Below are 25,923 nucleotides of genomic sequence, written 5' to 3' on the forward strand. Positions count from 1 at the left end.
TCCTTGTTTTTCTTTGTTTTTACTTTTTTTTTTAAAATGTATTAGTGGTGTTTTATCTTTTGCATGTATGTATATATATATAATAAAAATAATAATAAAAAAAGAGACTTATGTTGGCAATTCTCCCAAAAGTCTGCCTATGTAATAATAATAATAATAATAATAATAATAATAATAATAATAATAATAATAGTAGTAGTAGTAGTAGTAGTAGTAGTAGTAGTAGTAGTAGTACTATGGATCATTGATAAAATGTAGTTGCAACTCAGGAACAATATTAAAGGGAGTGGGATGCAGGTAAGTGTGCATTGTGCAATTTGTACAAAAGAAAGGAGAAAGAGGAAAAGCAGGTAGGAACTGCAAGAAGTCAATTAAGTACAGGTAATCTTCAATTTATAAGTTTGTTTAGTGACTATTCAAAGTTACAATGGCACTGAAAAAAATGAACTATGGTTGTTTTTCAGAGTTATAACCTTTCCAGCATCCCTATGATCATGTGATCAAAATTCAGATGCTTGACAACTGGTTCATATTTATGACTGTTACAGTTTCCCAGTGTCATGTGGTCACTTTTTATGACTTTCCAAAAAGAAAAGTCATAGCATAACAACCGGGCTATTAACTTAATAACTGCAATGGTTCACTTAACAACTGTAGCAAAACCTTGTGAAATAGGGCAAAATTCCCATAAACAATTTCTCACTTAACAACATAAATTTTGGGCTCAATTGTGGTCATAGGTCAAGGACCACCTATACCATGCTATGTAGCTGAATGACAGCCTAGTAAAATATTACAATACTAATTCATTCAAATGTTTACTTAAATAAAATGTGACAATAAAATACAGATGCAACATACCAAATGTTTGTGAAAATGATAGAGTATTCCCTGGGGCTTAGTTCTGCTTAGTTTCATCTAAGCAGAAACAGGACTATGGAATGACCTAATGCAATGATAGATAAATATTTGAAGTGCTACGTCAACTGTCAATAGTCTAATTGAACAGCCTACCCTTTGCTGAACTTGTCTATAATAATGTGGTCCATAGTAGCATGGGGCTCACCCCAGTCAAGATAGCCACAGTTGTAGAATTTGTCCCCATGCTACGCATCATAATTCAAAAAAGATGCTGAGGCCCTTGAAAGAGTACAGAAGGTGACAAGGGGTCTATATGATGAATGGTTAAGGAAACTAGGTATGTCTAGCTAATGAAGAGAAGAACATGACAGCTATCAGTACATGATGGGCTGCCACAGAGAGGTGGGGGTTGACCAGGGTTGGGCTACTGGGGGGGACGCAGTAGGGTAGCAAAAATAGAGCTCCACCACAGAGCACTGAATTTGCACTGAATGATATTGAAAGAAAATGCAAGGTGTCCTACATAAGCCATGTCCACAGTGTGGTAGTAAAAATTATGGTAGCCCATTACTGGGGTTGACTTATTCTGCAAAGCACCTGAGGATAAGAAACAATGAGTGGAAGTGCATTAAAGAGAGAGATCTTTAGGAGAAATTTCCTAAAAGAACAATTAAACAATGGAGCAACTTGCCTCGTGGCTTGTGTTTGCTCCATTGCTAGAAGTCTGGCCTATTATTTATACAGGATATAACAGTAACTCCTGTCTTGGGCAGGAGTTTGCACTGGAATACTTTAAAGGTCTCTTCTAGTCCTATGATTCTATGAATTTCTAAGAAATAAAAGGAGCTACCATCAATCTATATTTATTTATTAGAGTTGGAAGGGACCTTGTAGGTCATCTAATCCAACCCCCTGCTCAAGCAGGAGTCCCTATACCTTATCAGACAAATGGCAGTCTAATCTCCCCTTGAAAATCCCAAGTGTTGGAGCACTCACAACCTCCGCAGGCAAGCTGTTCCACTGGTTGATCGCTCTCACCATCAGAAAGTTCCTCCTTATTTTCAGGTTGAATCTCACTTTGATCAGCTTCCACCCATTATTCCTTGTCTGGCCCTCTCGTGCTTTGGAAAACAGCCTGACCCTCTCGTCTCTGTGGCAGCCCCTCAGCTATTGGAAGACTGCTATCATGTCTCCTCTGGTCCTTCTCTTTGCTAGAGTAGCTATGCCTAGTTCCTGCAACCTCTCTTCATATGTTTAGTTTCCAGTCCCCTTATCATCCAGGTTGCTCCCTTCTGCACTTTCTCTAGAGTTTCAACGTCTATTTTGTAGTGTGGTGACCAAAACTGAATGTAGTACCCTAGGTGTGGTCTAACTAAGGCTTTATAGAGTGGTATTAGTACCTCCCTAGTCCTACATTGTATCCCTCCTATTAATGCAATTTAGGATTGTATTGGCCTTTTTTGGCTGCCGCTGCACATTGCTGGCTCATATTTAGTTGGTTGTCCACCAGGACTCCAAGATGGATGATCTCTGGGGGGCCCAGGACAGGGTTTTATGCTCTGTCCTGCTGCTTCTTGACCTTTCAGTGGCTTTCGATACCATCGACCATGGTATCCTTCTGTGCCGGCTGGAGGGGTTGGAAGTGGGAGGCATTGTTCTTCAGTGGTTCTCCTCCTACCTCTCCGATTGGTTGCAGTCGGTGTTAGTGGGGGGTCAGAGGTCGACTTCAAGGTTACTCCCTTGTGGGGGGCCTCAGGGGTCAGTCCTCTCCCCCCTGCTATTCAATATCTACATGAAACTGCTGGGTGAGATCATCCAGGGGCATGGGGTGAGGTATCATCAGTATGCTGATGATACCCAGCTATACATTTCCACTCCATGTCCAGTCAACGAAGCAATGGAAGTGATGTGCCGGTGCCTGGAGGCTGTTGGGGTCTGGATGGGTGTCAAGAGACTCAAACTCAACCCGGATAAGACGGAGTGGCTGTGGGTTCTGCCTCCAAGGGACAATTCCATCTGTCCGTCCATAACCCTGGGGGGGATTATTGACCCCCTCAGAGAGGGTCCGCAACTTTGGCGTCTTCCTCGATCCACAGCTCACATTAGAATGGGGAGAATTGAGACATCTCCCCCGGGCCTATACAGTTTATGCATGGTATGTTTGTGGGTATGTTTGCTTTTAATAATGGGGTTTTTAATGTTTTGTAAATTATTAGATTTGTTGTACATTGTTTTATTGTTGCTGTGAGCTGCCCCGAGTCTACGGAGAGGGGTGGCATACAAATCTAATGAATGAATGAATGAATGAATGAATGAATGAATGAATGAATAAATAAATAAATAAGAAAGATCCCTCCCACAGTCACTGCTAATGAACGTGGTTTATTTACATTATCTGAATCTCTATCACATAACTGTCAGGAGTCATTGGAAACATGTTGGGTACTTTGCATGCATAATGCCAAAGGAATGGCCTGTCATTATTCCAGTTTTTTTATGTACATAATAATAATAAGCCGCTCCAAGTCTTCGGAGGGGGGCGGCATACAAGTCTAATTAATAATAATAATAATAATAATAATAATAATAATAATAATAATAATAGAGATGGAAAGTGGAAAAATAGGTGATCTTTCTTTTAATGCTTCTAAAATAGGAAACTATTGGGTGGAGAGGGAGTGTTGCATCTAACATAAACAGACAGTAATTTTTTAAAGTCATTCAGTGTGTTTGTGAATTCCATGAAAAGCCTTCTATTCCCTGAATCATATTCTACTGTAGGAAAAACCTATTTTCGCAATCTGGAAAAAAAAATAATAATGGGAAAACTCAATTTCAACACTTCTAGAAATATTGATGAAGAAGGTTTACAAAGAAATCATAATCATGAAATCCTTATCTTCCATATGAGGAAAATTGTCAACTTCTCGTAATAAGGCAACATTCAATTTTTAAAAACAAAATCACAGAAAATAATAATAGCATTCCTATGGCAGCATTTCTTCTGGAAAATGTTACATTAATTATACCCATATGAAACCGCTGCTAACTAAGTATTTGCTGAAGTACCTTCTTCAGGACATTCTTCATCACATATTTTCGCAAACGTTTTTCAAGTTCTTCATCTGGACCCAATACAGAGGCTATTCTCAAAACCTCTGGCAAGGAAAGGTGAGAAGAAAAACCAAAGACGATGAGACTCTTGATAAAACATAACACTGGTATAGTTATGTGTTCTTGAATTTGTGCACTCTATGCTTTTCTGCTAATGTTCAGAGGAACAGGGGTGTGATTCTGGCACTGTATCTGAATTTGTGTGTTTGTGAATGTGTGAATGTGAGTGTGTTTGTGTGCAAGTTGTCATAGTGCCATCATATTCTGACTATTTTTAATTTGAAAAGAGTTGTGAATCCTCTCATATTTTCAATTTAATATAGAAGTCTTGAATATATAGCAATCGTAGTAATTCTGAAATGTGGGCAGCCAGTACAGTCCACTTTTCACTGTTCCTTCTGTATATATGTACACAAGTAAAAGAAGTTCCTGGTTATTTTTATAGTTGGCTAGTTGTAGTTGGGAAATAGAAGCAGCATTCTACTGCCAATTTCATATAGTTAGTTATATAGATTTGTTTTTGATATAAAGAAAATGCTGTTATATTTTAATGGGCAAAGCAAGCTACAATCTCTGATAAATTTTAGAATGAAGCTTTCCTACATTATTGTAAGATGGAATACTGAGATGTTATTTCAATTAGGTTAGAAAATCAAATGCAATAGAATAATAACAATGAATGAGCTGAGAAATAACTCCAAACCTCAATGTTCCTGAACAACTCACCAAAACTGTTACAAATATGATTCTGATTGAGGTAGTATGCACATCTATTGAAGAATTCATCAGCATCAAAGTCAGGGGCATTTCGAATGTATTTAACCTGGAGGCATATAAAATTAGAGCTCACATCCACAAAATTAAGCTGTGCCTACAAAATTAAGCCATGCCCACATAGGAGTAGTAAAAAAAAATTAGAACCCACCCCTGAGCTAGTCAGACCATTGACATTAAACCAGCTTTCAATCAAACTCCAGTACAGCCTACTCAGTCAATTCTGAGAGAACTGTTGAAGTGAAGATATACGACACAGAGTGAAAAGCAGCAAAGGCTGGAGCGGCCCCATCAAAAGGCTACAAAGTTGGGGTTACAAAATTCTTGAGAGTGCCTCACTACTCAGATTGTTGACACCAACCACACAAAGAAATTAAAAAGAAAAACATAATAATCATAGTAAACATAGTACACATAGTAAACATAGTAAGCATAGTAAACATAGTAAACATTGTAAACATAATAAAGTAGAGTGGGGAGAAGTATGAAAATCCCAGCTACAAAGTCGGCGATATAAAAAATAATAGGAGTGAAATCCAGTAGGTTCTAACAGGTTCTGGATAACCAGTAGTGGAAATTTTGAATAGTATGGAGAACTGGCAAACACCAACTCTGGCTGGTCCCAGAATGGGTGGGAATGGAAATTTTGCAATATCCTTTCCCTGCCATACCCAAGCTATACCCAGCAAGCCATGCCCAAGGAACCAGTAGGTTTTTTTTAATGGATTTTACCACTGAAATACACCCCAAATCCATAAAGGACTCAAATGCCTGTTTTGTAATGTAAAGTTTAGGGAAAAACAGGATGAACTTGGAAGCATTAGTACATGAAGGCAGATATGATATAGTTGACATTATTGAAACTTGATGTGATGAAACTTATAATTGACTGTACTGATGGAAAGATACAAAGTATACAAAAGAAAAAAACTTAACAAAACAGGATACTGAATTGCATTATATAGAAAAGATCACTACATGTCTACAGATACACAGAAAACCAAGAAGGAAAACCTGTTAGAATACATATGGCTCAATATAAAAAAGCAGGGGATGACATTGCTATAGCCGTATACTACAGACCACTGAACCAAGCAGAAGAAATAGATGAACTTTTTGCTAATCAATTAACAAATGAAAACATACCACAGTAGTAATGGGAGACTTTAACTACCTTGAATTCAGTTGAGAGATAAACTGTGCAGTGAGTGGGAGATCAAACAGATTCCTAACCAACTAAGCTGACAACTTTGTCATCCAAAAGGTAAAGAAGGGAACTGTTGTGTTTCGGCCTGGGCCAGCCATTGCTCCCACAGATGGGACAGACACAGCACAAAGTGAATGTGAAAGCCTGGCTGACAGCTAGGAAGATGTGGCAGACAGCCAGGAAGATATAGCAGACAGTCAGGAGGATTCAGCAGACAGCCCAGGGGATTTGGCCTGCAGTCCCTCGGACAGTTTGTTTTTCCCTGTGTTTTTTTTGTATGCAGCTGAAGTAATTGTTTTTTTGTATGCAGCTGAAGTAAAAAAAAGCATTAAGAACTGTTTTTGATTTTTGTTTGATTTCTTTTCATTGGCCTATTACACATTGCTGAGCCAGTCAGGCAGAACAGAATAAACAGCCACCTATCAAACACACTGCATTCCAGTTTGTTTTGGCTTGTTCCTTCATCTTCTCTGCTGCTATTTTTTGTTTTTGTGCTTTTTCTGCCTTTTTGAAAATACCGTGGCTGAAATGATGGCAGAGATACAGGCTGTTTTTGAAGATTTGCGTTTGGAGAGACACACTCTGACTCAAAAGGTAGGGTCATTGCAGGACCAAGTGAATGTGTTGACCCAGCAGGTGGCCCTACCCCAGGTGCCCCCTGTGGCTCCTCCTCCAGTGCCTCTCCCGAGGAGGAAATGTTTTGTGCCCATGTCCGAAAAGTTTTGGGGTGATCAAAGACTGTTCCCGGCTTTCCTCAGCCACGTGCAATTGTTTATCAATGCCCAGAGGGTTCATTTTCTTGGCGATGAGGACAAAGTGGTGTTTCTGTGCAGCCTCTTGGCCAGTTCCGCTGCTTCGTGGGTGTCTCCATTGTTGGACCGAGACAACCCTCTCCTGCAGCGGTATGACGTGTTCTGCGCACACCTGAGACGGCAGTTTTTGGATCCGGTGAGGGAACAGACGGCCATGAGAGTGCTCAAGCAGCTGAGACAAGGCTGACACCCCTTGGTGGAGTACCTCAGTGACTTTCGTACGCTAAGCCGACAGGTGTTGTGGAATGAGGCTGCTTTGCTGGAGGCGTTCCAGGATGGCCTTTCTGAGACTATGCTCGACGAATTGGTGCACGAGGCCTTGCCAGATACCTTGGATGAGTTGGAACAGCACTGCTTGGCTATTGAGGCCAGGTTGTTGGCGCAGGAGGTGCGTTGGACAGGACGGTCCTCTCCCCGTGTTTCTGGCGCCACGCCGACGCTTGCTCCACGGTGGGGGGGGACTTGACTGTGCCTGTCTCAACTCCAGTTCCTGCGTCTCATCACTTCCTGCCAGTCCTGCCTCCTCGCATGACAGAGCGTGTTTCTGCTGGAGAGCCCATGGAGGTCAATTTCGTGAGACCCCGTCAGACTCCAGAGGAGAGGACTCGCCGTCGTGCTGCCAGACTGTGTTTCTATTGTGGGGGCTTGGGGCATTTCGCCAATGTTTGCCAGAACATCCGGCGGAGAATGGTTGCTGCCGCTGTCCCAGTTCCTCCCAGCTCTCCTGCAGTTTCTCCAGGTACCGTTGACCGGCATCCGGAGACGGCTACCTGTGTTCCTGTCCCCGTTGTGGATACATCGATGGCGGATATCACGCCCTTGGTTTCGCAGTTGACAGTGCCGTCGGGAAACGAGGGCAGCCCGGCTTGGTGGCAACATTAGGTCGGGCTGGGATGCAACTCTCACAAGATTCTACGGCTCATGACTCCGGACTGTTTCATCACCTTACGATTTCAGCTCACTTGATTCTTGATCAACGCCCTGGACTTATTCCTGCTATTGCCCTCGTGGATTCAGGGGCAACCACGAATTTCATGGATGAAATGTTCGCACGGCGACATTCTCTGCCCCTCTGTCCTGTGGACCCTCCGTTGACTGTGGAAACTATTGATGGGCGGGTTTTGTTGTCTGGTCCCATTAGTTTCTGGACTCTGCCGGTGCGGATGTGCATCAGAACACACGAAGAGACCCTCCAGTTGTATGTTACGAGGGGTCTCCATTTCCCCCTTGTTTTGGGGTTGTCCTGGGTACGGACTCATGATCCACATGTGGTGTGGTCCCAGAACCTTGTCACCTTTCCCGGTTTGCCGTGCGTGGAGCATCGTAGACATGTGTGTGCGGCTCAAGGACCTGTAGTTCCCGTGGCCCTGCTACCCAAGTGTCTTGCTGAGTTTACGGATGTTTTTAACGAAAAAGAGGCAGATCAGATGCCACCGCATAGACCCTATGACTGTGCCATAGATTTGTTTCCAGACGCTAAGCTCCCAGCTGGACGGTTGTACTCGATGTCCGAACCAGAGCTCGTGGCCCTCAAAGAGTTTATTGAGAAAAACCTTGCCAAGGGCTTCATCTGGCCGTTGACCTCGCCCTTGTCTGCCCCTGTCCTTTTTGTCAAAAAACCCTCCCGGGAGATCTTCGTCTTTGTTGTGATTACCGGCGCCTGAATGCCATCACGGTGCGCAACCGGTATCCCTTGCCGCTGATCCCGGAACTGATGGACAGGTTACGCATGGCCACCGTGTTCTCCAAAATAGACTTGCGCAGTGCTTATAATCTGGTGCGGATATGGCCAGGAGATGAATGGAAAACAGCGTTTGGCACCCGTTATGGACATTTCAAGTATACGGTGATGCCCTTTGGCCTAACGAATGCTCTCGGCGTTTTCCAACATCTTATGAACAATGTGTTCCGGGACATGTTGGATCAGTTTGTGGTGATCTACTTGGACAATATCCTTGTATATTCTCTGATCCCGGCCAGTCACTTGAACCACTTGTGCCGGGTTCTGCACCGCTTGAGAGAGCAGAGCCTCTATGCCAAACTGGAGAAGTGCCAGTTCTTCCAGACCACGATAGAGTTCCTGGGACATATTCTCTCTCCAGGTGGCATCTCCATGGACCTGGGCAAAGTGAACGCACTCAAGATCTGGCAACCCCCACGCAAAGTCAAGGAAGTACAATGGTTGTTGGGGTTTGCCAACTATTACCATACTTTTATACCCAGTTTTGCCATGTTGACTGCACCCCTCACTCACTTACTGCAAAAGCACGTCCCGTTTTGTTGGGGTGAGGAGGAGCAGTGGGCTTTTGACTTGCTCAAGGACGCATTCATGCAGGAGCCTTTGTTACAGCATCCTGATCCCACTTGACCGTTTGTCGTCGAGACGGACGCTTCGGATGTGGCGGTTGGCGCCGTGCTGTTGCAAGCCCGCCCGCCAGAGGACACTTTGTTTCCATGTGTGTATTTCTCCCGAAAACTCACGTCTTCTGAGTGCAACTATACCATATGGGAGAAGGAGCTGTTAGCGGTCAAGGCAGCTTTTGAAATGTGGCGGCATCACCTTGAGGGTGCCCGACATCAAGTCGAAGTCTGGACGGATCACCGCAATTTGGAGTACTTACAAACAGCCCGTAAGTTAAACCAGCGGCAGATACGCTGGTCTTTCTTTTTCGCTCGGTTTCATTTCCCGATCCGATACCCCCCCAGTGCCCATAACCCCCGGGCGGATGCGTTGTCCCGGAAACCCGAGTTCACGTATCCGAAGGACCCAGCCCCACTACAGACGATTCTACCATCGGCTGCCTTCGCTGCGACCCAAGTCCCCATGGATTTGCGCCAACATCTGCAGGAAGCACAACGGGGGGATGGGTATGTGGCGCAGTGGGTGTGGGACGTAGGGCCGGGGTCCCCCTTGACTGTTGAGGATGGCCTCCTGCGGTATAGGGAGCAGTGCTATGTTCCAGCCGGACCGCTCCGTGGGGTCATCATGACTCAGTGCCATGACAATCCAGCGGCGGGTCACTTCGGCCTGTTTAAAACATTGGATTTGGTCTCCTGGACCTTTTGGTGGCCGCGCCTCCAGGATGATGTGCAGTCATATGTTTGCACCTGTGCTCAGTGTTGAATGGCCAAAGCTGCTACTGGGGCCCCACCAGGCCTACCACAGCCCATGCCAATGCCCACGAGGCCATGGGGCGTGGTCTCTATGGACTTTGCCACCCATTTGCCTTTCTCCTCTCGGTTCACCACAGTGATGGTGGTGGTGGACATGTTAACCAAAATGGTGCATTTTATACCCTGTCACCAGGTGCCCACAGTGCAGCTCACAGCCCAATTATTTGTACAACACATTTTCCGGCTCCATGGGCTCCCCAATCGGGTTGTGTCAGATCGGGGACCGCAATTCACGGCTCGGTTTTGGAAGGAGCTGATGGGGGCATTGCAAGTGCAAGTGTGTCTTGCCTCAACCCAACACCCGCAGACGGATGGAGGCACAGAGAAAACCATAGGAATTTTAGAACAATACCTCCGTTGTTTTGTTTCCGATCGACAGTCAGATTGGTCTCAGTTCCTCCCAGTGGCAGAGTTTGCCTTCAATAATTCTTGGCATTCGTCTATCCGAATTATGCCTTTCTACGCGAATTATGGTTTTCACCCCCGGTTGTTTCCTTTGACCCTCCTGGATTCACCGGTGCCTGCAGCAGAGGACTTCCTTAGTGAGCTGCATGCCATACACGAAATGGTGAAGCGCTATTTGATGAAGGCCAAGGATGATTACAAGAGAGTGGCTGACTAGTCCCGGAGACATGTACCCCCCTGGCTGTGGGGGATCGCGTATGGCTCTTCACCAAGCACATCGCCTCGGAACTGCCGTGCCGGAAATTGGACCCTCGTTTCTTGGGCCCATTTCTGATCGAGCGTGTGATCAATCTGGTGGCCTACCATCTCACCTTGCCGGCGACTTTGAGGGTTCACTCTGTCTTTCATCGATCCCTCTTGGTTCCTGTTCATCCTGACTGCCCGCTTCGACCCCCTGTTCCTGTGTTGCCTGCCTTCTGTGTCCGTGATTATCTCCCTGATGCCATTCGGGATTCTCGACGGGTGCAGGACTGTTTACAGTATCTGGTGCAATGGGTGGACGGCAACCTGGACAATTGTTCATGGGTGGAGGCTGCTTTGGTGGATGCTCCTGTGGTTGTCCAGGACTTCCATGCTCAATTCCCCCAGAAGCCAGGGCCGTTGTTGGGGGGCCCTGGGGGGGTCTTCCAGGGGGGATGGTGTTGTGTTTGGGCCTGGGCCAGCCGTTGCTCCCACAGATGGGAGAGACGCGGCACAAAGTGAATGTGAAAGCCTGGCTGACAGCCAGGAAGATGTAGCAGACAGCCAGGAAGATGTAGCAGACAGCCAGGAAGATGTAGCAGACAGCCAGGAGGATTCAGCAGACAGCCCAGGGGATTTGGCCTGCAGTCCCTTGGACAGTTTGTCCTCGCTCAGTTCATCTGCAGAGCAAGATATTGATTTACGTAACCGAAGAGCTTTGCAAAGAAGTGATCGCTTTAAGAAGTATTATAAGTCATGATAGGAGCACCTGGGCTGGGTGTGGTTCCCTTAATGAGGGCTAAAGGGATAAAAAGGGAACAGGGGCCAAGGCAAACTGTGGCTGTTTATCTGTGTTGTTTTGTGGTTCCTGCTTCGAAGTTTCTGTGCCGTTGGAGTTTTCAACCCAGCTTTGTCAGACAAGTGGGAGGTGAAAACTCTGGGACTTGCTGGTCGCTTCCAAAGATTCAAAAGGACTCCTGAAATGTCTTTGTTCATTCCAGGTTGTCTTTGTTTGTTTTTCCCTGTGGTTTTTTTGTATGCAGCTGAAGTAAGCCTTGCATTGTTTTTCAGACATTAAGAACTGTTTTTTGAGTCAGCTATTTTTGTTTATCAAATACAAGCTTGCTGCTTAGCAAAGCACATGTGTGTTTGATTTCTTTTCATTTGACTATTACACATTGTTGAGCCAGCCAGGCAGAACAGGAACTAGAGGAAAAACTGCACTGGACCTAATTCTTACTAATAGAGAAGAAGTAATAGAGGGTTAGGGTTATAGAATATAATTCAACCAGTATATTAAAGTTTAAAAGACCTGATTTTTTCAAACTCATAAGCAAAATTTCATGAATAAAAATCCTAAAGGGAAAAACAACTTAAGAAGTGTGGGAAACACTGAAAAAATATGATCATAAAAGACCAGTCCAACATAACATCACTGAAAAAAGAAAAACAAGAAATCCAAAAAGAAATTGGTATGTTTGCACAAAGATATAAACTGAAAGACAAAAAGGATAAGTATAAAAAAATGGAAAGAGGGACATATAACTAAAGCAGAATATCAGCAGATAGCCCAGAGATACAAAGATGAAGTCAGGAAAGCAAAGACTCAGAACAGGGGTGCGTTCTAACCCCCCCCAAAAAATAATTTCCCCAAAAAACATGGCTGCATCCACAGACCGGGACTGACAAAACTGGCTCTGTGACATCACCATGACATCACCAGCTATTTGCTACTGGTTCTATAGAACCAGTTTGAATCAGAAAGAATCCACCTCTGGCTCAAAATGAACAAAAACTTGCAACAAAATACTGTTACAAGGGCTGTTGGCCTCTTACTGGGCCAGCGGTGTTTGCAGCGTGGGCAGGGAAGGAGGCCGCCATCTTGGGGCAGAGCCTGCACCCCCGCGTCATCACCGGGGGCCGCAGTGTCTTTGTTGCGGTGCGCAGGGCACCGATTGGCTGAGGAGCGGCCAGGGAGGCACCCTATATAAGGGGTCTGCTCGTGGTGCCACTCCTTTTTGTCTTACTGTCTCCAGGTCGGAGACAGCAACGTCATTCAGTCCTGCTCAGCCACGTGGCTTCTGGAAACAGTCGGGCCAAGTGGCGAAGAGGATGCTAAGAAGAAGACAAGAAGAGCAGTGCAGCGACCCCCCAAGGAGACAGGCTTGTCTGGTGGGGGGGTGGACCATGCAGGAGGGAGTCGCAATGTCCCAGGGAACGGGGGCCAAAGGGCGGGCGAAGGCCCCGGAGGAGCAGGAAAACGAGGGTGAGGGGGCGGAGGCGGGAGCGACCTCGCCCCCCATAGTGTCCTGCTGTACGGGGCAGAAGAGGGCCCCTACAAGGGCCTAAAGTGAGACCACCCTGGTCGCACAGGGTAAGAGGGCCCGCAGGCCCGGCAAGGCTGCGGGCTCCAAGGGAGAAGGGGGAAGACTGGGCAGAAACGCAGGTGGCAAGGGACCTTCAAAACGAGTGGGCAGCAGGGGTCCCATGCAGGCCAGATGCTGGGGGCGGTCTGGGGGTCACTGGGGCTTCGGGGCCAGGGGAAGGGCAGCCCAGCGGGTCTAAGCACAGTCCCCGGGAGGATGGGTTCCCTCGGGGAAGGGCCCCCAGGAATGAGGGGGGCAGGAACGATAGCTTGGTGGTACTGACCCATTTATTGTCTGCTCTCTTGGAGAACTTGGATAAGAGGCCCGGTAAGAGGAGTGAGGCCCCATCCGACGAGGCCCTGAGCACCAGGAGTGGCGAGGATGTGAGGAGCTCATTGGGATGAGTTTGAGTCTCTTGACACCCATCCAGACCCCAACAGCCTCCAGGTACCGGCACATCACTTCCACTGCTTCGTTGGCTGGACATGGGGTGGAGATGTATAACTGGGTATCATTGGCGTATTAATGATACCTCACCCCATGCCCTTGGATGATCTCACCCAGCAGTTTCATGTAGATATTAAATAGCAGGGGGGAGAGGACCGACCCCTGAGGCACCCCACAAAGGAGAGACCTAGAGGTCGACCTCTGACCCCCCCACTAACACCGATTGCGACCAACCAGAGAGGTTTGAGGAGAACCACTGAAGAACAGTGCCTCCCACTCCCAACCCCTCCAGCCGGTGCAGAAGGATACCATGGTCGATGGTATCGAAAGCCGCTGAGAGGTCAAGAAGCACCAGGACAGAGGACAAGCCCCTGTCCTGGGCCCGCCAGAGATCATCCATCAACGCGACCAAAGCAGTTTCCATGCTGTAGCCGGGCCTGAATCCAGATTGCTGAGGACCTAGATAATTGGCTTCTTCCAAGGACCTCTGGAGTTGAAGTGCCACCACCTTCTCAACAACCTTCCCCATAAAGGGAAGGTTGGAGACTGGACGGTAGTTATTGAGTACGGCTGGGTCCAGAGAAGTCCAAGAAGGATAAAGAGAAGGATGACAAAAAGGGCTCCGGGGAATCAAAAGACACTAAGATGTACAAGGCTATATTGGCATGAGTGTACGCTTTCCTAGCTTATCATTCGGTGGTGGTAGAGAATGATGTACGTAAGACACATGAACTCATCATTTATATGAACCTGATTCTGAAGGCCTATCATGAGTTTGGGGGGACCGCATGGAAGCAGTACGACGAGACATTCTGTAGGTTCATAACACATAACACAGCATGGCCATGGGAAATGAAGCACACCAATTTATGGCTTCAGGCCACACAACAGGCAGCGACCCTCGCAGAAGGGCAGATGCCCAATGGTCACTTACTGCTTGCTCAGATGAAGGAGGCCACCCTCCTTCACCCGGTGGTGGGGTCGGGGACCCAGAATCAGGGCCAGCGCAGCGGGGTGGGACTGGCATTTTGGAACCCAGCATACTGTTACGAATATGGGGCAAGGGGGGCTTGCACATGGGCGTTGTGTAGATTTCGTCATGCCTGTGTACTGTGTAATGGGAAGCACCCAACTATGTCATGTTACTGGGCCAGGGGTGGCAGTGGCCCCAAAGATGCTAGCAGCATCTCCAAGGCCCAGCAGGGTGGAGCTCAGGGAAAGGGGCCCAACGCCCGTTAGTCTGGACAGACTACAGGATAGACTTACCAGTTATCGATCTAGGAAAGGTGCAGAGTTTTTGTTTAAAGGTTTCTCCGAGGGCTTTAGGATTCCATACGTGGGGCCTAGGAGAGCCAGCTTGTCGGATAATTTGAAATCAGTGTCGGGCATGGGGCCCATGGTGCACGAGAAAATTATGAAAGAGGTGCGGGAAGGTCGGTTGGTGGGTCCCTTTCCTGAGCCCCCTCTGGCCTCCTTGCGGGTGTCCCCCTTGGGGGTGGTGCCCAAGAGAACAGCCGGGGAGTTTAGGCTCATACACCATTTGTCCTTCCCCCCAGGGGATTCAGTTAATGATCACATCCTGGAAGAATTGTGCTCAGTAAGATACACATCCTTTGATGCTGCGTTGGGAATGTTTTGGGAATGTGGAGCAGGGGCACTGATGGGAAAGTGCGATATCAAGTCGGCATTCCGCCTCCTGCCTGTTCACCCAGAGGATTTTGACCTCTTAAGTTTCCGGTTCAAGGGTGGTTTCTTCATAGATAGGGCCCTACCAGTGTTCAGTGTCGTGCTCATTGTTTGAGAAGTTTAGCTCGTTTCTAGAATGGGCCCATGTAATGGGCACGGGGTGTAGGTCAGTTGTACACTACCTTGATGATTTTTTGTTTGCGGGGCTGACAGGCACAGGGGAGTGTGAGCGAGGCATGCAGGGCTTCAAGGAGCTATGCGGAGACTTAGAGGTGCTGCTGACCCACGAAAAGACCGACGGGCCCGTCACCCGGCTTAACTTCTTGGGCGTCAAGGTTGATTCGGTAGCACAAACGTGCAGGCTACCGGAGGAAAAGTTGGCAAGGCTAAAGGAGGTGGTGGCGGGGGTGAGGGCTGCCAGGAGGGTGACCCTCAGACAGGTTCAGGAGCTAGCCGGTTTGCTGAACTTTGCCTGCCGAGTGGTAGCACCGGGGTGGGCGTTTATGTATAGGCTGTACGGGGCCACAGTTGGGCTGACCAAGCCACACCACCGGATTCGCTTGCCAGCGACCGTACGGAAGGACCTGAAGTGTGGCAGCAATTTCTGGCTGCATACAATGGGGTGTCATTTTGGAGGCAGGATATGCTTATGAAGGGAGACATGCAGATAAAGTCAGATGAGTCTGCGGAGAGGGCGGCATACAAATCTAAATAATAAATAAATAAATAAATTTGGGGTGATCTGGAAGACTAGGTGGTGTCGAGCTGACTGGCCATAAGTGTGGCGAGGGACTGCGGTGTGCCGGGATCTTACGTTTTTGGAGTTGTTCCCCATCATAGTGGCCATTGAGCTGTGGGCCCCCAATTTCACAGGCAAGACAGTGCATTTTTGGTGCGATAACATGGTCGTAGTCCACATAGTGAACACACTGTCATCACGAAATGAGCGGGTGATGGGGTAATGAAATGCCTGGCAAGCAACATGCTCTTTCACGCGCATCATGTTTCCGGGATTAGGAATGGGGTAGCTGACGTGCTGTCACAGTGGCAGTTGGCTAGGTTTTGGCTGTTTGCTCCACAGGCCGAGGAGCACCCAGAGACAGTCCCACAACACCTGTGGCAGATTGGAGGGCTGACATAAACAAGGCACTGGACATGTCCATAGCGGCAAGCACCAGGAGGTCCTACCAACAGGCAGGTAGGGAATTTTGGGTTTTCCGGCATCAAAGGGGATATGAGCAGCGCTGGCCTATACCAGTGGAGCATCTGCTGGGAATTTTGCATGCTTAGCAGGCAGCGGGGTCTAGCAGCCCGCACAATAAGGGGCAAACAAGTGGGATTAGCTTTCATAGCAAAGTCCAGGGGGTTCACCGACTCATCAGGCGACTTCAGAGTTAGGAAAGCACTGGAGGGATGGCTCAGGGAGAAGGGGTATATCAAAGGTGACAGCAGGCGCCTCCTCAAGCTGGCCCATCTCGGGGGTCTGCGGGGCTTGTGGAACAGGCTGTGCCAGTCAGAATATGAGGCAGCGCTTTACCATGCAGATGCGGTGACTATGTTTTTCGGGGCTTTTCGTATCAACGAGGTGCTGGCTGCATCGAGGTCGGACAACTCAGGACAGGCCCTGACAAATAAGGATATTAGGTCCGTGCAGGGTGCAATTTATCTGAGGTTGAGGTGCTCCAAGACAGACCAAAGGGGCTGGGGAGTGACGGTCAGGCTTTTGCGGGCTAGCAATAGGAGTGTGTGCCCGGTGGGTGCACTCTCGGCATATTGGGCTCTTAGAGGCGGAGAGCATGGCCCGCTGTTTTATCATCACTCTGGATAGCCTCTAACCAGATACCAGTTTTGGACGGTGGCTAGGAGGGCCTTGTCACGGTTAGGCTTGGACCCCATGCAATGCGGGACTCACTCCTTCAGTATCGGAGCAGCCACACTAGCAGCCAAGGAAGGCTTCAGCCTGCAAGACATATGAGCTGTGGGCAGATGGAGTTCAGCGGCCTTCCGGACATACATCCGCCCTAAGGTGAATAGGGCAGGAAGGGGTGCGGCCTGCTGTGGCATATTTGGGATGGTTTGCAGGTGATCTGGGAGCGGTGGCCAACCACGCACTTGCTGTGGTCCAACATTATACCGAGGCGTTGTTGGAGGCAGGCCAAAGACCCAAAAGGAGTAGATAAATCCAGGAAGAGAGTCAATAGAGCAGTGAGGAAGTGGGTGCTGCAGGCAGGGGGTTGAGTGGCAGATCATCCCGATATCAGGGCATCCCAGTTACAATTATACAGAGGGGACAGGGTACACTTGACAGATGAGGGGAATGACAAATTCATAGCTGACCTGCAGAGGTGCCTGCACACATGTGTGCAGGGGGAGAGCATGGGGAATAAATTGATAATTTCACCCGCTGCTGTGGCCGAAAGGGGGCAGAAATGGGCACAAGCAGCAACTGTGTGATCTCCTTTAGGGGCACCTCTAGTGAGGTGAGGGACAACCTCCTTCCTGTACTACACGGCTCCACCGGCTTGGGTAGGGTAGGGGGGCTGCCCATGGGGCTCGCTGGCTGGGGCTCCCCAGAGACCAGGGGTGAGCCATCCCACACACCAGGTAGGGGGCAGGTGTAAGGATACCACTCCCCTACGCCCAGGCAAGGAGCTTTCACCCGAGAGTTGCTTAGAAAAGGTTTGGTGACAGTTGATTCCGCCCCCATTTTGATTTATTCACCCCTGCAAGTCATATGATTTAGATGATTAATTAATTAATTAATCAATTAATAAAGTGACCCCATTATACCCAAATATCTGTGTCCGAGTGTTACTCCGCCTTCGCCGCAAACACTGGATCCAGTTTTGGTTACCACACTATAAAATGTGGTTGAGACTTTGGGAAAAATGCACAGAACAGCAACTGAAATGATTAAAGACCTGGAGATTAAAACATAAGAAGAATGGTTGCAGGATTTGGATTTGCTAGTCTTGAGAAAAGAAGGACTAAGGGGGACACGATAGCAGTATTCCAGAATTTGGGAGGCTGCCACAAAGAGGGGGTCAAATTATTTTCCAGAGCACCACAGGGCAGAACAAGAAATTATGGATGGAAACTGATCAAGGAGAAAAGCAACCTGCAATTAAGGAGAAAATTCCTAACAGTGAGGACAATTAATCAGTGGAAGAGACTTGTCTAAAACAGTGATGATGAACCTTTTTTGGCTTGCATGACAAAAGTGGGAAGTATGGAGGTTAACATGTGTGTGTCTCCACCCACCCACCCTGCATGTGATTACATTTCATTTTTTGCCCTCTCCAGACTTGAGTGTTTCGAGGAGACTGGGGAAGGTGAAAATGGCCTTCGCTGCCACCCAAAAGCCCCCCGGAGGCAGCCGATTTGCCAACTTCTTGTTGAACTGGAAGTTCTGGTTGTTTTGCTCTCCCCAGCCTTCAGAGCCTTTCTAGGAGACTGGGGAGGGTGAAAATGGCCTTCCCACCCCCCTCGGAGGCTCTCTGGAGGTCAGAAATGGTCCATTTCAAGTTGGCTGTTCTCCTGGCTGGGTCTGCTAATGGGGTGCAGATGCACCAGTAGGCAATGGGGTGCTCATGCACAGCTGGCAAGAAGAATAGGGTGGCAATGGGGGCGACGGGACTTTAGCCTATAGTTTTTGGTAGCTTTCAGAACAAAAGCCGGTAGCCACCGCCTCTTTTTGGGTTTTTTTTTTAACTTTTTTTGTGTTTTTCTCCACTCAAAAACATGTACAGTATCATACACCTTTCATCTGCATTACAATACAATAATTATCCAATTACTTTGGTTATTTATCCTCCCACAAGTGCTGCCTCCTTTTCTTTTATCACCTGAAAAATCAAATATGAAGTTTTCCAACATCTTTGTTCAAATTTACAGTGCCATTAGCTTATACATCTAATCAACTACTTTTACTCATTTAATACATTTGGGCCAAAGGGACCTCTAACAGTGCTAATTTTCAATTTTCATATATCCTTATTTGTTCATATACATCTCTAAATCCTTATTCTAGCTTAATTGCCCTTTTCTTTTAAAAAACCCCATTAAAATAAAGTAAAAAAGAAAAAATAAGATTACTTATTCCTAAACATATATCATCCATTCATATCTTTGGAGTCTTCGGAGAGGGGCGGCATACAAATCTAATAAATTATTATTATTATTATTATTATTATTATTATTATTATTATTATTATTATTATATCTACTAAATCTTATTGAATATCCTCATAACAATAGCATAGAAAATGAAGGCCAATCCATAACAGTTCATTAAACATCAATTAACTTAAATTTATATTATTACATATTCATAACATAATCAATTTACAACCACATCAATTTATTGATTTGATTTGATTTGATTTGATTTGATTTGATTTGATTGATTTTATTTTATTTTATTTTATTTTATTTTATTTTATTATTTTATTTTATTTTATTTTATTATTTTATTTTATTTTATTTTATTATTTTATTTTATTTTATTTTATTTTATTTTATTTTATTTTATTTTATTTTATTTTATTTTATTTTATTTTATTTTATTTTATTTTATTTTATTTATTTTATTTTATTTTATTTTATTTTATTTTATTTTATTTTATTTTATTTTATTTTATTTATTTTATTTTATTTTATTTATTTTATTTTATTTTATTTTATTTTATTTTATTTTATTTTATTTTATTTTATTTTATTTTATTTTATTTTATTTTATTTTATTTTATTATTTTATTTTATTTTATTTTATTTTATTTATTTTATTTTATTTTATTTTATTTTATTTTATTTTATTTTATTTTATTTTATTTTATTTTATTTTATTTTATTTTATTTTATTTATTTTATTTTATTTTATTTTATTTATTTTATTTTATTTTATTTTATTTTATTTTATTTTATTTTATTTTATTTTATTTTATTTTATTTTATTTTATTTTATTTTATTTTATTTTATTTTATTTTATTTTATTTTATTTTATTTTATTTTATTTTATTTTATTTTATTTTATTTTATTTTATTTTATTTTATTTTATTTTATTTTATTTTATTTTATTTTATTTTATTTTATTTTATTTTATTTTATTTATTTTATTTTATTTTATTTGTATGCCGCCCCTCTCCGTAGATTCGGGGCTACATTATAGTAAAAGTATAAAAAAATGTTCACCATAATAATTCTCAATTTATCATGGTCAATAATAAATTCATTGTTTATAATCTTCAAATAAATTTACTTAAAAAATCTTAACATAGTCAACTTAGAACCACAGTGTTTAATTTATAGTAAAAATATAATATCAATATAGGTTTTTGTTTCTTCACCATTGTAGTTCCCAATCATCATTCAATCTATTCTCACACTGTTACGTTAACAAACCCTACACTAATAGTCTTTCATGAAAATCCTATGTAATCATCACTGCAAAACCAGTATAATTATCTTCCCTAATTTATTTATATTTTCAGTGTGTACAATCTCATCATATTCATCCTTTCATACTCACTTTATTTCATTATTGATGTACCTTAGTCTTTCATGATCATCAGTAAATTCATTGTTTATAATTTTCATGTAATTGTTCTTAAAAAATCTTGACATAATCAGTTTACAACCACATCATTTAGTTTATAGTAAAAATATAATTCCCAATTAATCCATCATTCAATCTATTCTCACACTGTTATATTATAGTGCCCTACCCAATAATCTTTTGCTGCAAACCCAGCATAATCATCACTTGCAAAACCAGTGTAAACATCACTGTATTCCCAATGTAATCATCCTCTAATCTATTTATATTTTCAGTGTGCATTCAATCTCATCATATTTATTTTTTTACTCCCTTTATTTCATTATTATTGAGCCACTGCCTCTTTTTTGATGTGAGAAGCATCTTTGCCAGCCAGAAGCAAGCTGGCAGAGGCAGATGGAGGCTTCTTGCAACAAAAAAGTGGAGTCATTGGCAGCCTTCTTGCTCTGAAAACTAGCGTAAACTGCAGGCCAAAAAAGAGTCCAGAAGTATTCACGTCGCAGCCACCGCTGCCCTGTTTTTCAGGCTGGCCATGCACATGCACCCCATTGCCTGCCAATGCTGTTCATAGCCAGATCTTGTCAGGACAATGGCCTGCTGAACAGAAGGGATGGCATCATAGCAGATCTGCTTGGAAGGCAGCTAAAAACTACCAGAGGCTGGAGGCCTGCCAGCCAAGACTCGCTGGAAAAACTCTCAAAGCACAGATGAAGGTGGCATGCAGGTGGCATGTAGGCAGCGGCTCTGGGACAAGGCTAGAGCCAGGGAATGGTGAGCAGACAGTGGCTCAGAGGCAAATCTGGAGCCGGGGCATATTCCATTCCCCTACCCGGCTAAGTTGAACAGTGAGCAGGTGGAGGCTCAGGGCCTCAGGAAATAGCGGGTCCCTGGGCCCCGGCCCAAGGTGAAGGGTGAACAGGTGGTGTATTTATCTTTGTTAAGCAGAGTGGGCAAAGCACAGAGGCAAGGTTATTAGCTGGGTTGTGTGTTAATGAAGGCACCATATATAGGGCTGGGTGGTGTTGGGCATACCAAATGGATGGGCAGGGCAAGCAATGAGCAGGGGGTGGGGCAAATGGCAACCGGGTGACCTGGTGGGCAGGGGTGGGGCCAACCAGAGGTGGTATTTGCTGATTTGGTGAACCGATCCCAATTTCCGCTACCAGTTTGTGCGACTGCTATGAATCGGCTGAATATCACTCTGAGTTTGAGGCCTTGTTATCACTTTTGGTTTTTTTCCCGACATTATTTCTAACATGATGATAAAAGATAAAACATAGAATAGAAATCAATGTCCTGTTCTTTGACTAATCTGAAAATCTGCAGTTTGCTCAATTAACCATGATCTTTGATATATGCACTGCTCAAAAATATAAAGGGAACACTTAAAAAAACACAATATAACTCCAAGTAAATCAAACTTCTGTGAAATCAAACTGTCCACTTAGGAAGCAACACTGATTGACAATCAATTGCACATGCTGTTGTGCACATTCAACTTGATACAGAGCAAAGAATTCAATGATAATATTTCATTCATTCAGATCTAGGATGTGTTATTTGAGTGTTCTCTTTATTTTTTGAGCAGTGTACTTTTAACCCAAGCTTGAAATTCTTTTCTGATATTTATTTTTATTCTGTTCATTTGAATTACTAATATTGAATAATTTCTTATTTCTATTTATGTGTTTGGTTGCTTTATGAATGTAATTTTGTCTTTTATATTTTTCTTTTAGATTAAACCAGTTTGGTCAGTGTGTATAAATAATAAACACATTACTTCAATCCATCAGCTAATAAATATATACATTCTACAAGGAAATTGATATTTATGATTGTGGCTTCTCTTTCTAATTTCAGACTTGCAAAATTCTGTTACTATAACTTCAAAATTGAAAGGCTGGGTGATCTAACGCCTGGCCATCATTTGTGGAAGGCACGAAGCAACTCGGTGCCCAATTTGCTGCTGGCATTCTTACACGGTAGTGCAAGAATGCCCATAATCCTTAGTTGAGCCGCATGGGCTATTGGGAGGCATGGGCAGAGCTACCACCCTACTTTAAGGCCTGCTAGCCACCCATGCCTTCCTTTCCAGTCGGGCTCACTTCACCTGCAGACACCTACCCACCCTCCACTCATTCCAGGGTGTTTAAATGGTTGTCCAATTTTGGGGCTGAATAGGAATTTTTTACAATCTTAGCACGTTTTAGTCCAGATTGGGGGGTTTTGCCTTCTCAATCCTGGAAGACTGCGAAGGAATTTTGGTTATGGGGTGCATCTGTTTCTAAATAGACTATTGATTTGTCAGTTTGTTGCTTAAAATTGGTCACTATATGGCAGAAATGGGGCAGAAAGGGTATCAGGGAGAAACTGTGTGTTCTCCCTTGGACATCTTTTGGAAGATGATGGGCTCCCCCGCTGCACAACTCATGCTGCCTACCTGGCTGGAGGGGTAAAAGGGGGGTGCCCTTGGGGTTCACTTACGTCATTTCTGGTTCTGAGTCATTGGGGTGAGCCCTCCTACATGCCCTGGGCATGGCTTACATGGCTGGGTGCAGGCTGGTCATTCCTCATCCTGCCCAGGCATGGAGTTATGCCCATTAGTTGACCAAGTATGTTATATTAAGGAAATTCCGCCCCATTTAGGGTCTCTCTGTAAATATTTTAATAAAGTGACCCCTTTATTAGCCAGCTTGGTGTCCGGGTGTTCATTTCATGTCCGATGCAATAAATGTAGTGTTGGTGCCCATGGTTGTCCTTCTTGCCTTGTTTACCTGAAAGGGCTGTCTTCAAACTTGCATATCTCAAAGTATTTCTCTCCCCTTTAACTTTTACTTTCAGAAACTCAGGAGGATCCTTTTCTGTTTCTGCGAGTCAAGTTACATGATGGATGTTGAGGCTATGACTCTTTTTCTCTCTGTCTCCCAAGGTCATTCCTATAAACCATTACATCATACTACCAGTGGGTTTATTTATTTATTTATTTATTATTTAGATTTGTATGCCGCCCCTCTCCGAAGACTCGGGGCGGCTCACAACAGAATAGAACAAATCATAAATAATCAGAAAACTTTAAAATGTATACAAGCTTTAAAAGAACCCCATAAACTAACAGACGCACACACAAACATACCATGCATAAATTAAACATGCCCGGGGGAGGTGTTTCAGTTCCCCCATGCCTGACGGCAGAGGTGGGTTTTAAGGAGTTTACGGAAGGCAGGGAGAGTAGGGGCAGTTCTAATCTCTGGGGGGAGTTGGTTCCAGAGAGTCGGTGCCGCCACAGAGAAGGCTCTTCCCCTGGGGCCCGCCAACCGACATTGTTTAGTTGACGGGACCCGGAGAAGGCCCACTCTGTGGGACCTAATTGGTCGCTGGGATTCGTGCGGCAGTAGGCGGTCTCGAAGATATTCTGGTCCAGTGCCATGAAGGGCTTTAAAGGTCATAACCAACACTTTGAATTGTGACCGGAAATTGATCGGCAGCCAATGCAGACTGCTGAGTGATGGTGAAACATGGGCATACCTGGGTAAGCCCATGACTGCTCTCGCAGCTGCATTCTGCACGATCTGAAGTTTCCGAACACTTTTCAAAGGTAGCCCCATGTAGAGAGCATTACAGTAGTCGAACCTCGAGGTGATGAGGGCATGAGTGACTGTGAGCAATGAGTCCCGGTCCAGATAGGGCCACAACTGGTGCACCAGGCGAACCTGGGCAAACGCCCCCCTCGCCACAGCTGAGAGATGGTTTTCTAATGTGAGCTGTGGATCGAGGAGGACACCCAAGTTGCGGACCCTCTCTGAGGGGGTCAATAATTCCCCCCCCAGGGTGATGGACGGACAGATGGGATTGTCCTTGGGAGGCAGAACCCACAGCCACTCCGTCTTATCCGGGTTGAGTTTCAGTCTGTTGACACCCATCCAGGCCCCAACAGCCTCCAGGCACCAGCACATCACTTCCACCGCTTCGTTGACTGGGCATGGGGTGGAGATGTAAAGCTGGGTATCATCGGCATATTGATGATACCTCACCCCATGTCCTTGGATGATCTCACCCAGCGGTTTCATGTAGATGTTAAATAGCAAGGGGGAGAGGACCGACCCCTGAGGCACCCCACAAGGGAGAGACCTCGGAGCCGACCTCTGACCCCCCACTAACACCGACTGCGACCGGCCAGAGAGGTAGGAGGAGAACCACTGGAGCACAGTGCCTCCCACCCCCAGCCCCTCCAACCGGTGCAGAAGGATACCATGGTCGATGGTATCGAAAGCCGCTGAGGGTTACTACTAGTCTGGTCGGGTTCTACAAATCAGCAACAATGGCAATGGGAGGCTCCGCCCACTTGCTTCAGATGCTTCTGTACATGCATGATGAGATTTAGAACCCATCACTGGATCATACCCGTTCTTTTCTTTATTGGCTCCCAGAGGTCAGAGGGTTGACTCCTTCTAGGCATATAAAGCTGGTGTGTTCTTTGAATACTCAGCTGCTCCCCACTACAGCTTTGATAAATGGTGTTCATTGAAGAAAGGTCAATTAGTGAATGATTGCAAACTATATATACATTTTAAAATGAGCAAATTGATTAAATTATGTATGTGAAAATTATGGAAATGTGGAAATGCTGGCAAAAAGGTAGTGGGAATTTCTCTCTTGTAAGGAATGGACGATTGTCAAAAGCAAACATAATACAAATATAATACAGACATTATTTGTAGATGGAATAGACCTAATTCCAATCCTTTATGTGAAAACTATTGTGTCACTTTTAGTGTTTAAAATCACCCACATGATTTTATTATTTATTTATTTATTTTATTAAATGAAATAATACCACATATTTTTACCTGAGAAGGTACTAACCTTGACAGCTCGTTCATTTTTAATTTTTTCTACCTCAATTAAGTTCCGATCACAGAGCTCCCAGCAATTGGGGGACATGATAATTTCACCTGCTTTGGCTAAGTTTTGGGCCAACCGTACTTCTTCCACTGCTCGACCAGTTACCACAAAATGTTGTCGTCTGTTATCACCAATGACAACTTTTGAGATGTGACCTGCAGAGAGTCCTGAGAAAAGATTCAACTTCTTTATCTGAGATCCTAACTACAGCATACTGAAACAAAATGGGGGTGGGAGAGTTGAAAATGAAATAATTCCACAATTTATATGTATCCAGAAATACTTTAATTATTAATGAAATTTTATCTCTACAGTTTAAAGATAATGGGTTTTTGGACTAATCTTTGTCCCAGTTTTAAAATTATAGTTCCATTATTAT

General features: G+C 44.7%; 1 protein-coding gene across 1 annotated transcript in view; it reads right to left on the reverse strand.

The window, feature by feature from the left end:
* The window catches only part of ADCY10 (adenylate cyclase 10), a 253,408-nt gene that overhangs the window by 181,008 nt on the left and 46,477 nt on the right, over positions 1-25,923 (reverse strand). The window contains exons 5-7 of the mRNA XM_070748580.1: positions 25,506-25,711; positions 4,702-4,798; positions 3,931-4,019 (exon numbers count right to left, since the gene is read on the reverse strand). Of these exons, the coding sequence (XP_070604681.1) occupies positions 3,931-4,019; positions 4,702-4,798; positions 25,506-25,711 (392 nt within the window). The remainder of the gene's footprint in view (positions 1-3,930; positions 4,020-4,701; positions 4,799-25,505; positions 25,712-25,923) is intronic.

This window comes from Erythrolamprus reginae, chromosome 3, assembly GCF_031021105.1.
Source record: "Erythrolamprus reginae isolate rEryReg1 chromosome 3, rEryReg1.hap1, whole genome shotgun sequence".
In the NCBI taxonomy this organism is placed as follows: domain Eukaryota; kingdom Metazoa; phylum Chordata; class Lepidosauria; order Squamata; family Dipsadidae; genus Erythrolamprus; species Erythrolamprus reginae.